The sequence below is a fragment of the Penaeus vannamei genome, chromosome 8 (assembly GCF_042767895.1).
Source record: "Penaeus vannamei isolate JL-2024 chromosome 8, ASM4276789v1, whole genome shotgun sequence".
Classification (NCBI taxonomy): domain Eukaryota; kingdom Metazoa; phylum Arthropoda; class Malacostraca; order Decapoda; family Penaeidae; genus Penaeus; species Penaeus vannamei.
This window is the reverse complement of record NC_091556.1, coordinates 48234019-48246518: the sequence shown is the minus strand read 5'-3', so window position 1 is coordinate 48246518 and position 12500 is coordinate 48234019. Positions and strand designations below refer to the sequence as shown.

Sequence of the window (12500 nt, the reverse complement as noted above, 5' to 3'; positions counted from 1 at the left end):
AGGAAAATCTATTTATTCTCCATTGAATGAGTAAATAAATGAATAAAACTCAGTGAAAATGAAATAATTTAGGGTGAAGTAGACCTTTTGATAATTGCTAGATTGTATTACGAAAGACATGGATAAATGACGCTGAAAAATTAATTAGTGCCAAATCGACTATTCGAAACCATTGATGAACGTATTGAATCGATTGAATTCTCGGTGATTTTAACGTTGATTTAATTAAATGATTTTCCTTAGACGTTTATGTGTATATGAGAGAGAGAGAGAGAGAGAGAGAGAGAGAGAGAGAGAGAGAAAGAGAAAGAGAAAGAGAAAGAGAAAGAGAAAGAGAAAGAGAAAGAGAAAGAGAAAGAGAAAGAGAAAGAGAAAGAGAAAGAGAAAGAGAAAGAGAAAGAGAAAGAGAATGAGAAAGAGAAAGAGAAAGAGAAAGAGAAAGAGAAAGAGAGAAAGAGAAAGAGAGAGAGAGAGAGAGAGAGAGAGAGAGAGAGAGAAAGCGTGTGTGTGTGTGTGTGTGTGTGTGTGTACGTATGCATGTATAGATATACAGTATATGAATTATACAGGCTCTAGAAATTGTAAACAAACAAAGCCCCCCCCAAAAAAAAGTAAAATAAGGAAACAACATATATATTTTTAGAGGAAAGGAGAAAAAGAGAAACCAAAAAAGAAAATAATAAACAGGAAAATCAGAAGAAAATGGGAAATTCGCACTTTTCTCACACCTACCCTTCCTCCCCCTCTCCCTCCCCCCTCCCCCCCCCCAGCGCCCATTCCTCATCTCCGCCTCTTGATAGTCAAATGAGCAACCATCCAATGATAAATTGTCTCTTGTTGAATAAGGAATTTATCTTTACTGTTATTGTTATCATTATCATCATCGCCATTATTATTGTTTATTATCATTATCAATATTATTATCCTTTTCATTATAATTGTCATCATTATTTTTACTTTCATTTTCATTACTGTTATTATGCTTTTTGTTATTATCATTATTATTTTGTTATTATTGTTAGTAGTAGTAGTGCTATTGTTATCATTATCACTATTATTATCATCATTATTATCATTATTATCATTAACATCTTTATCATTATTATCATTAACATCTTTATCATTATTACTATCATTATTACCAAATACCTATATAAAGAAAATAGAACAAAATATCAATAACAATAATAAATAAGAGAAAAATTTTAAAAATGTTACACAGAAGTAATATGTCCACCGTAAAACGCGAGATGATAGGCCTATAGAGAAGAAGGAGCAGAAAAAAGTATAAAGAATTTTTTTTTTTTTCAATTTTTTTGGCGAAATTGAAGGCGGAGGAAAAAAATATCCATGATAAGGAGAATAAGGAAATTTATTCTTAATTAGAAATGGTTATCATGATTATTGTTAGCAATGTTGATCAAGCTGTTAATGATAATAGATATAATGATAATGGCAATGATAAAAGAATAATAATGATAATGATGATGGCTACCATTATCATTATGATAATGATAAAAACACTAAGGATAATGATAAAGATAATGATAATGATAAAAACACTAAGGATAATGATAAAGATAACACAAACATTTGCAATGATGATAGTGAATATGACAATAGTAATAATGGTAAGGACAGCAATAATACTAATAATGATAGAATATTATTAACAATGATTATGATGATATTGACAATGATAATAATAATGATAATAATGATGATAATGATAATAATGATAATAATAATAATAATAATAATAATAATAATAATAGTAATAATAATAATAATGATGATGATAATAATAATATTGATAATCATAATCATATTTATGATAGTAATAATAACAATAATATGATACTGATAATAACAATTATAACAATAATGAAAGTAATGATGTTTGATAATGATAATAATGAAAATGATAATGTTAATAGCAATGATAATGATGATAATAATAAGTACAATAAAAGTAATAAAAACAATGATAATGCTTTTGATAGTTACAATAGTAATAATGAAACAATAATGATGATGAGAATGATAAGAATATTGATGATAAAAGTAATAATAATGATAATGACATCGATTATATTAATTACAATAATAAAAGTGGTAATGTTAAAGATAATAATAATAATGATAATAATGATAATATTAATAACAATAATAATAATGATAATGATAACGATAAGAATGATATTGATAACAATAGTAATAATAATGATAATAATAATGATGATGATAATGATAATGATAATAATTATCATATTAGTAGCAATGATGATATCAAGAGTAATGATAATAATGGCAATGATGATAATGATAATGATAAAAATAACAATGATAATGATAGTAATGATTATAAAATATTGATGAAAATAATGATGATAGTGACAATGACAGTAACAATAATAATGATATTATTAATAATAATGATGATAATAATAATAATGATAATAATGATAATAATAATAATAATAACAATAACTATAATAATAAGGATAATAATAATAATAATAACTAATAATAATAACAACAATATGATAATAGTAACTATCATCATGGTTGTGATAACATGGTAGTATATGTAATGACCAATAATTCTTGCAACAATGATAATGATTATAATGAATGTCATGATGATGGTGAAGATAAGAATGGCAGTGATAGTAATAATAATAATGCTAATAATAATAATAGTATTAATAATAATAATAATAATGATAATAATAATAAAAATAATTATAATAATGATGATGATAATAATAATGATAATAATAATAATAATAATAATAATAATAATAATAATAATAATAATAATAAAAATAAAAATAAAAATAAAAATAAAAATAAAAATAAAAATAAAAATAAAAATAATAATAATAATAATAATAATAATAATAATAATAATAATAATAATAATAATAATAATAATAATAATAATAATAATGATAATAATAATAATAACAATAACAATAATAACATTAACAATAATAGTAATAATAACAATAACGATAATGATAACTATCATTTCCATCATCATTATTAGTATTATCATCATCGTTATGATGATAATAATGATGATTATAAGAATAGTAATAATAATAATGACAATGATAATGATGACAAAAATATTAATAATAACAAAAATAATGATAGTAATAATGAAAATAATGATAATGAGAGCAATCAACTGATAACGAAACAGCAATAACACTAATGATCACGTTAAAAATGATCGTAATGATAGCAATGATGATAACAATATAGGCATGATAATGTTTATAATTACCATAACAATTGCACTACATTTACTAATACCAATGCTAAGAATAAACACAAGGTTAGATAATAACATTAACAATTAATGGAGAACATGTTTTATTTTTTTATTAACGTAATAAAATACAAGTAACGGGACAAGAATAACGGAAAGTGTTTTAAAAAATAGGCCTAATGTCTACCTGAAAATCATTTATGACAAAAAACAAAAACCTAGAGAGACAAGAGAATAAACTGAATTATAGAAATTATCTTGCAAATGCCTGGAAACACAGATGGATGGAAGAAAGATGAAAGAAAAGAGGTTAAGACAATGAGAAAGGCAGAAATATGAGAAACAATGAGTTAGACAAAAGGAACGGAGACAATAAATAGAATAAGAACGAGAGACAGATCCCACACGATAAACAAAACAAAGGGGGGGGGGGGTGAAGAGAGATGCCAAATGTAACAGAGACAGAGGGCGCGACAGGGAAGAAAAGAGACATAGAAAAAACGCGGGAACGCCTTCATATATTGATCGTCTAGGTTTCCCGCCATTCCCAGAACCTCCCCTTTTGGCGGAAATTTGCACCTTTAAGCATCTCTGGCGGCGTTAGGTTACGTGGGAACGTTTATTAGCGTAACGGAGAAGGATAATCTGAGCCCTCGCGTGAATATCATTCGCTCTATACCCTTCAAATTTCAATTTTGGAATACATGATTCTGACAAAGACGGCCGAGAGGCATATTGATTCATAGATACTTGGTCGTTGGATTCAAACACTAGTTAACAACTGGAAAAGAATCCAACACTTTATCAAATCCGAATACAAACCGAGGAGATAAGATCTAAGCGTATCGCCGCGCTGCTCTTTTGTTTCATCGGTCTCTGCTTCGTCGCGCGCGTCAAGAGGATCCCGCTCCCTATTCACGTTTACCGCCATCTTCGCCGTCCGGACGGCTTGCTCGCGCCGCCACACAAAATGTGTCTCGTAACGTAGTATTTTCGCGGATTTTCTCGTCCCCGGTGCGAAAACATGGTCGTCAAGTGAGCGGGGAACCAACATGTATATCAGACAGGTGAGTGGAGAGGAGGGAAGGCTGGCAAAGAGGGAAAAAAGATGACCGCCGCTGAAGGGGTCGGGCGCGTCGGAGTTTCGGGCGGGACGGCGGCGGCGCCCCGCTCGGGCGGCCGCGGGCGGGGTTATTTCTCTCTCTGGGCGGGCTTTGCTTCCTTTTTATGCAGTTTCGTTATTAATTTAGTTAGGATTCGGCGCTTTCTTGATGGTAGATTTTTCAAAATGCGTCTTTTTATTCGATCGCTTTCCTAATGTCCAAGTTTTCAAATACGTCTTTCTGGCCGTTATTTCAATTTCTCTCGTTATGCATTGAATATTCTCAATAATATGCTCTTTATATTATCTTCTCAAAGAGGCAAGAAGAAACTGCCGCCCAATAGACGCCTTTTGCAGTTATTTCCCCTAAAATTCGTATTTATTTTACAATCATATTTTAACCTGCAAACCAATAGTTAATAAATAAATAGATAAATAAATCTCCTTAATGGGCATCGCCTGAAGCTTCCATTCAGGAGATAGTTTGTCCAGCAGGAAATTCGGTTAAATAGGCTCAGTTCAGGTTATTGAGAGGAGGCCTACAGTGCTGAATATTAAGTCTCGGCTTCAATTACTCGGGTGCGTCAAGGAAGGTTACTTGTTGACGTAGCCCCCCAGTCCGCTCGTAACCTCCGCCAGACTTTCATAGGTATCTACCCATGGGCGTGTACCAGGCCTGTAGTGAATTTGAACTTGATTTTTCATGAGAGGTGATCGTATTATACACCCTGCCCTTCATTATCCAGCCTAGCCTAACCTAACACTAGGTGGAGGTTACGAGTTGGCCTGCTATGGTCGAAGAAGCTTGTATAGGATTGGTAGGCAACTTCATCTGTTGTGGTGGGATTGGCCTACATAATTGGGAAGGTTGAGAAGTCTGTTTAACCCACTAATGACGGGTGTCTCACGTATGAGACATCCGAAAAAATAAACATTGCTGGGTGTCCTGCTAGTGTGACGCTGTATCGGGGCTCGTACTCCGACGCAGCAGCGGGATGCGGTCGGCGCGGTGCATGGGTAGAGTCTGGGCCAGTTCCACGTGCTGATTTTGTAGCCGCCCAGAATCTTAAATTTTCGGCTTCAAAATATACCGGCGTTAATGGGTTAAGACCTATTTACTTGAAGTTGTTCTCATTGATATTCAATTATTCCTTGGAATGTCAAGTACGTCTTTAGAGTGGGTTTCTGGCAGCGGTAGGGATGCCAGGAGAGGTGGAGTCAGATTATGATGGTTGTATTATTCAGGGGCTTTGTCAGTGTTGTTGGAATGGGAAATATCTGTCCCCTCAGACTGGCAGGATAGACATCATCAGGATCCATTTGAAGGTTTATTTTTACTGCTTTTCTTATTGTCTTGCTTTATAGTTGGGTGACGGTTACAAATGTATTTGGGGTCATTTTTACAATGTCAGAAAGTATACTGCTTACCCAACCCCCAAGCCTACAATCTTGGCCCTGATAGCAAGGGAGGGCATGAAAGGTACCTGGGAAATTGCAGTTTGCACTTTATTGTCTAATGCTGAGGGCTATGCCCACTGGAACCCCCACCCGGGAAAACCAAAATCCTCTATGAATTGGTGGCCGGAGAGAGCTTTGGGTTGACTCAGCAACAGGCACTCCTGCATGTCAGTCATATGATCTCATGCTGTGAAAATATGGAAGATTCTTTGTTTCATTACGGGGGTTGGGGCAGCATCTCCCAGGGAGGGGAGTCACAGGGAGCACATCCCCTTGCATTAGACAATATAGTGTCTGATACTTGGTATAATCATATTTTATTGTGCAATTTTCCTTGTACCTTTCATGCCCTCCCAGCTATCAGGGCCAAGATTGTTGCTAATGGGAGGGGATTCTGCTGTATAATTTCAATAAATTTGTTTAGAGAGCTTAAGGAATCCATCAGTACCAAAATTGTTGCGATCTGTAAAATTGACATTTTTGGTTAGTGTCTATAGAGAGTTATCCACTGACAACCGAATTGAATGTTGTGAGGTGCAGATGTATTCTAGAAATTTGAAGGAAAGATTGAAATTTTTGGATATGTAGTAATGAAAACGATTAATAATTATTCCACATTTTAACCAAGTCGGCATTGCTAAATAGACTAAAACAGGAAAGGATAATGCATAGGGTAACCTAATCATATAGGGAGACTAGGGGAGAGATGACTTTAAAGATATGTAATGTATGTAAATAATTTGCACTAAAGGAGCTAGGTGAAAAATAGAAATTTAGTCCTTTTGAAAAAGGACTCCTGGGATATTATTCAGTACGGAATTTTGGCCCATGGATTAATTTTCAAATATTGATATATGACCTAACCTATTGAATTTTGACCTATTTGATGTTATGTATGCTTATGTACGTATATATATGTGTATATATAGAAATATATATACATATATATATATATGTGTGTGTGTGTGTGTGTGTGTGTGTGTGTGTATATTAGAATATATATACATATAGATATATATATATGTATATGTATTTTTTATATTTATATATGTTCATATTTATGGTTTTATATATATATATATATATATATATATATATATATATATATATATATATATATATATATATTGTGTGTTTGTGTGTATGTATGTATGTATATGCATATGCATATTAAATTTTACAGTTCCTCATTTTCAAATTGGGTCACCTTTTTATTGGGTGGGTCCATTTTCTATTATAGGAAAGTTGCAAATGGGTCAGAATCTCACTGACTACCATGTTATGAATGTGAGTTGGATAATGGAGGTGTAATTAGTTTTTGGTTAGTTAGAAACAACCATGAAAATTTGCCAAAGTTATTGGATTTATTGCAAAATTAGTAGGGAATAAGGGGTTTAGCTTAAAGTTGAAGTAAAAAGTCACCTTTCTTGACCTTGCACACAGATAGTACTCTGGCAAAAGCAAACCTTGACACTTTATATTTTGTTCAAATATTAATTTTTGTATTAAAAAAAAAAATAAATAAAAAAATAAATAAAAATAATCTCGTGCTGGAACATTGATTCCCAACTGATACTTCCAAAGTAAAATAACTGGCTTTTCCTGGAACCAAAGTAAACAAGTAACAACAACATGAGTCATAGAAATTTTGAGTTTAAAGCTGCCAATGGGAGTATTTTGACCATATGTCAGAAGCAAAGACATTCTTTTCTGAGATGCTCAAATAATGTAAAGAAAGTATGCTTCAATCTTCCATAAAGCTACTGATTTAAAGAACAAGAAGTAAAGTTTCCTGATCTTTCGGTTTTAAAACCACATTTACTGTTAGAACACCTAAAGTAGGTCCGTTTGAAGGGATGACATATAATGTCAAAATTATAATCTTTTGATAACATCAAAAAATGCAGAAGAGTGCTTTGGCTATAGCTCTGTGTTCATCAGTCATCTGAAATGTATTAGGTCCTTTCAAATATGTACCAGGATGATTTGTTCATAAACATCAGTATAAATCATATATGTCTTCATAAGATTCAGCTGAAACTGCCCTAATCTATCTTTATGATTTTGTATGTTTTAACAGTTATGGTATCACCATAGTTAATTGTTATCTTAATTATTTTTTAAGATTTCCATTTCCATTCTAATGCTTAGTTTGTTATTAATATGAAACCACAATGTGATAAGAATATGATTGTCTTGACATTCTTCTCTCTCTCTCTCTCTCTCTCTCTCTCTCTCTCTCTCTCTCTCTCTCTCTCTCTCTCTCTCTCTCTCTCTCTCTCTCTCTCTCTCTCTCTCTCTCTCTCTCTCTCTCTCTCTTTCTCTCTCTTTCTCTCCTCTCTCCCTTCTCTTCTCTCCTCTCTCCCTTCTCTTCTCTCTCTCTCTCCTCTCTCCCTTCTCTTCTCTTCTCTCTCCTCCATCCCTTCTCTTCTCTCTCTCTCCTCCATCCCTTCTCTTCTCTCTCTCTCCTCCATCCCTTCTCTTCTCTCTCTCTTTCCTTCTCTTCTCTCCTCTCTTTCCCTTCTCTTCTCTCCTCTCTTTCCCTTCTCTTCTCTCCTCTCTTTCCCTTCTCTTCTCTCCTCTCTTTCCCTTCTCTTCTCTCCTCTCTTTCCCTTCTCTTCTCTCTGTCTCTCTCTCTCTCTCTCTCTCTCTCTCTCTCTCTCTCTCTCTCTCTCTCTCTCTCTCTCTCTCTCTCTCTCTCTCTCTCTCTCTTCTCTCTTCTCTCTTCTCTCTTCTCTCTTCTCTCTTCTCCCTCCCTCCCTCCTTTCTCTTTGCTCAATAGTCATGATGTTTTTCAGCTAAAATTACCAAACCATTGGCTTTGAATGCTTGTAGAAATGAATAAAAATGGTGTCTTCATTTTTGTCTGGAAGCAAAGCAAACTTTCGTTCTTATAGTATTTAGGTGAAAAGGTTTATTTTTATTCATTTAGTTCATTTCATTTTGTAATGTTACAAGCTTTTGATTTGTAAGTAATAAAATTTAATTTCTATTTCAGATTATTATTCAAGGTTTTAAGAGCTACAGGGAACAGACAGTTATTGATCCATTTGACCCACGGCACAATGTAGTCGGTATGTCTACTCTTTAAAATTTGTTGACTTGTAAAAACAAAGATTTTGTGTTCTGTGATAAATAACTTCTGACTAGTCTTACAAAGTTTCAAAATAATCAAATTTTTTCTATTTCCAGTTGGGCGAAATGGATCGGGAAAGAGTAACTTCTTCTATGGTAAGTTAAAGACTGTTGTATATAAATTCATAATTATATGATATCCTGTAGATAAGTTACTTTTTTAAATGTCTTCCCCTCAAGAAAAAAAAATTAACTATTATCAAATCTCACTCAACAGCTATTCAGTTTGTGTTGAGCGATGAGTTCTCACATTTGCGTGCGGAGCAGCGCCAAGCCCTCCTCCACGAGGGTACTGGCCCTCGCGTCATCTCTGCTTTTGTGGAGATCATCTTCGACAATCAGGATGGCAGAATACCCGTGAGTTATCCATTGTATAATTGTTGCTGTATTATTGAGTTTCCATAATTTTTGTGAAATATTTGAGAATGTACTTTTGTTTCCATTTAATGCTGCAAGTGAACCTAGTACTGACATAAGCACTGATACATTCATCTTGGATCTTTGCAGATTGACAAGAATGAGGTATGCCTCCGTCGTGTCATTGGGGCTAAGAAGGATCAGTACTTCCTTAATAGGAAGGCTGTCACGAAGCTTGATGTCATGAACCTCCTGGAGTCAGCTGGTTTCTCTCGCTCAAATCCTTACTACATTGTCAAACAGGTAAACTATTTCAGTCTCGCAGACTTTATTGATTAAAAAGTTCTTAGTTGCTGTTTGTATCATGGGTCTTCCAAAGGCCCTTGCAGATTGGAATATTTTTCCTAATCTTTCCTTTTATATCTCTCATCATAGGGTAAAATCAATCAAATGGCAACAGCGCCTGATTCGCACAGATTGAAACTCTTGAGAGAAGTTGCCGGAACACGTGTGTATGATGAGAGAAGAGAAGAATCCAAAGAAATTTTAAGAGGTAAGAAAAGCATTTCTTTGGTGTATTCATGAAATAGAATTTGGGTAATTTCATGTGGTTGTATATGTATGTTGGCAGTCCAATCATTTTTCAAATAGTCTTGCTCAGCAGTTATTGATATGTTGCTAGGATTTAGTTACAGGATTATTGTTTCTAATGTCCCAATAACTTTCCTGCAGAAACTGAAAGTAAGCGAGAAAAGATTGAAGAATTTTTAAGAACTATTGAGGATAGATTAAAAACCCTAGAGGAAGAAAAGGAAGAGCTAAAAGAGTACCAGAAGTATGACAAGATGCGAAGGGCCCTTGAGTACACCATACACGACAGGGAGTTAAAAGAAACCAGAAAAAAATTGGATGATGTAAGTATGCCCCTGCATATCATTTATACAATACATAGTTTTTTATATATACATTAGTATTGGAATTTAGATAAACCACTTTTTATTTAGTACAAGTAAAATATATCAGACCATAGGGAATAAACCAAATGTTGAATTAAGTGTTTCAGACTCACAGATGTAAGCTAAATAATGTTAACAAATACTGACTCTTGTTTGATTATTTCCTGTTGTAGATGGAGAACCAACGAAAAAATTCTGGTGCTGAACAAGAGAAGTTAAGACAGCAGTTACAGAAAGCTCAAGATGCAATCAAAACATCTTCCAAAGAAATGAAAGATATCAAACAAAAGCTAGGACAGGTAAGTTTTGTTTTCTGTTTTACTTTCACTGACAAGTTTAGAGTCCTGCATCATTCAGAAAAGTATATACAGATTGGGCAAGGATTATAAATCACAAAAGATGATTTTTAGATGGATTTGACTTCAAGTAATGTAAAAGATATAGAAATGGAAGTAACTGATACACAAATCAAACAAAGGTTTCAAGAGTTTTATATAGAGAGCAAGTGACTTTGTTTACTTGTGTATCTGCCTGTTTGCTAAAAGGTCTAACAGAAGTATGATGTATGTTAAAGTCTATGCATTCATATAATTTATTCAAAGATGCAAATTCATCTCTTAATTTTTATTCTTATCCTAGGTTAAGGAAGAGAGAGACACCTTCAATATGGAACAGCAGCAGTTATTGAAAGAAAAGACCAAATTGGAATTTACAATAAAAGATTTAGCAGATGAAGTACAAGGTGATAACAAATCCAAAGAAAGAGCAGAGAAAGAGTTACAAAAACTGCGCTCAACTATATCTCAGAAAGAAGCTGAACTGGAAGCCATCAGACCTCAGTATGAGGAAATGAAAGCTAGGGAAGATGAGGCACAGAGAGAGTAAGTGTTGTCCCCTCCCCCCCTCTCCTTTGGCATTGGCTTCTGAATTTAATAATTGTGATATAGCCTATTATTTACAGCATTCTAGACTGTATATGACTCAAGTTCATTTCTTACTGTCATATTTTTCTTTCCCCACTATGATAGGTTATCCTTAAAGGATCAGAAGCGCAAGGAACTGTATGCCAAGCAAGGTAGAGGGAGCCAGTTCACATCGAAGGAGCAACGTGACCAGTGGATCCAAAAAGAATTAAGGTATAAATCATTTACTGTTCATCCATACTTTAAAAACTTATCTTATTTGAAATATTGAAATACCTTCCAACTATTTTTTAATGGCTTGGAAGATCATTTCCAATTGGAGAAATATTTTGTGAATGATCATATATTTTCCACCATGATATATATCCATTCTGTAGCAGTCTCTCTTGAAGTGAAGTGATCACATATTCAGTTCAGTCAATTTTCACTGGAAATTCATGTCAAGGGACAGAATTTGCTTGGTTTTTAAATGTTGATTACTCTAACTTCATGAAAGATGAAGTCCATCACCATCATGTCATTACATCATTTTCACCAATAGGCTCCCTTCTACATGTCTGTTTTCTGCTTGATCCTTGCAGCAACAAAATTGCATCTATGTAGTTGTAGATCAAGGGCTGTTTGTGTGTGGTGCCATAATTGTGTGTGCTCTCGTTGGCCTCGGCATTATCCCTTAGTATATATTTTTATATATTTATATAACTTTAAAATGTATTCCCCCCTCTGTCCATATTCCCTTTCTATTTCCCTTCTTTAATAAATAATTTTCCAGAAGAAAAAACAGTGGCATATTTAGTTACTGATTTGGTGTGTATTTTGTTTTGAATAATAGCATATTTTCTGCATGGTTTCCTTGCATTGCTAGTGGTTCATTGTTATTTTTTATTTAATTATTTTTTGCGTTTCTAGACCATTAGATTGAGTATCCTACCATAACACAATCTAGACTATCATGAATACATGTCATACTTTTCATCAGTTTTGTTATTTTGATGCTTTGCCATGAGTGCTCCCATGCACATCAAATATACATGGTTTTCATTATTAGTAAGATGGAGCTTTCTTATCCTCAGAATTGGGGATATTTATTTTTTATACTTTTGTTTTTCATTGTTATGATTGTTTTTTTATTTTATTATTATTATTTTTTTAATTCTTTCTATTTATTTGTTTTAATTAAACTAATTATACAGTTCTATCAGATATCGCAAAGAATTTTAGTATTTATTTTTTTATTTTTATAAATATATGTAATATCCAGGGCAAAAACAATAGTTCTGGGAGGTTGG

At 33.2% G+C, this 12500-nt stretch overlaps 1 protein-coding gene across 3 annotated transcripts in view; it reads left to right on the top strand.

The window, feature by feature from the left end:
• The first annotated feature begins 4190 nt into the window (after positions 1–4190).
• Positions 4191–12500, top strand: part of SMC3 (structural maintenance of chromosomes 3) — a 23969-nt gene continuing 15659 nt past the window's right edge. For all 3 annotated transcript variants that reach the window (XM_027355423.2, XM_027355425.2, XM_027355424.2), the window contains exons 1-10: positions 4191–4347; positions 8839–8914; positions 9033–9071; positions 9193–9332; positions 9483–9635; positions 9768–9885; positions 10065–10246; positions 10462–10587; positions 10928–11169; positions 11317–11424. In XM_027355423.2, coding sequence (XP_027211224.2) covers positions 4333–4347; positions 8839–8914; positions 9033–9071; positions 9193–9332; positions 9483–9635; positions 9768–9885; positions 10065–10246; positions 10462–10587; positions 10928–11169; positions 11317–11424 — 1199 coding nt within the window. In that variant the 5' untranslated portion in view covers positions 4191–4332. The remainder of the gene's footprint in view (positions 4348–8838; positions 8915–9032; positions 9072–9192; positions 9333–9482; positions 9636–9767; positions 9886–10064; positions 10247–10461; positions 10588–10927; positions 11170–11316; positions 11425–12500) is intronic.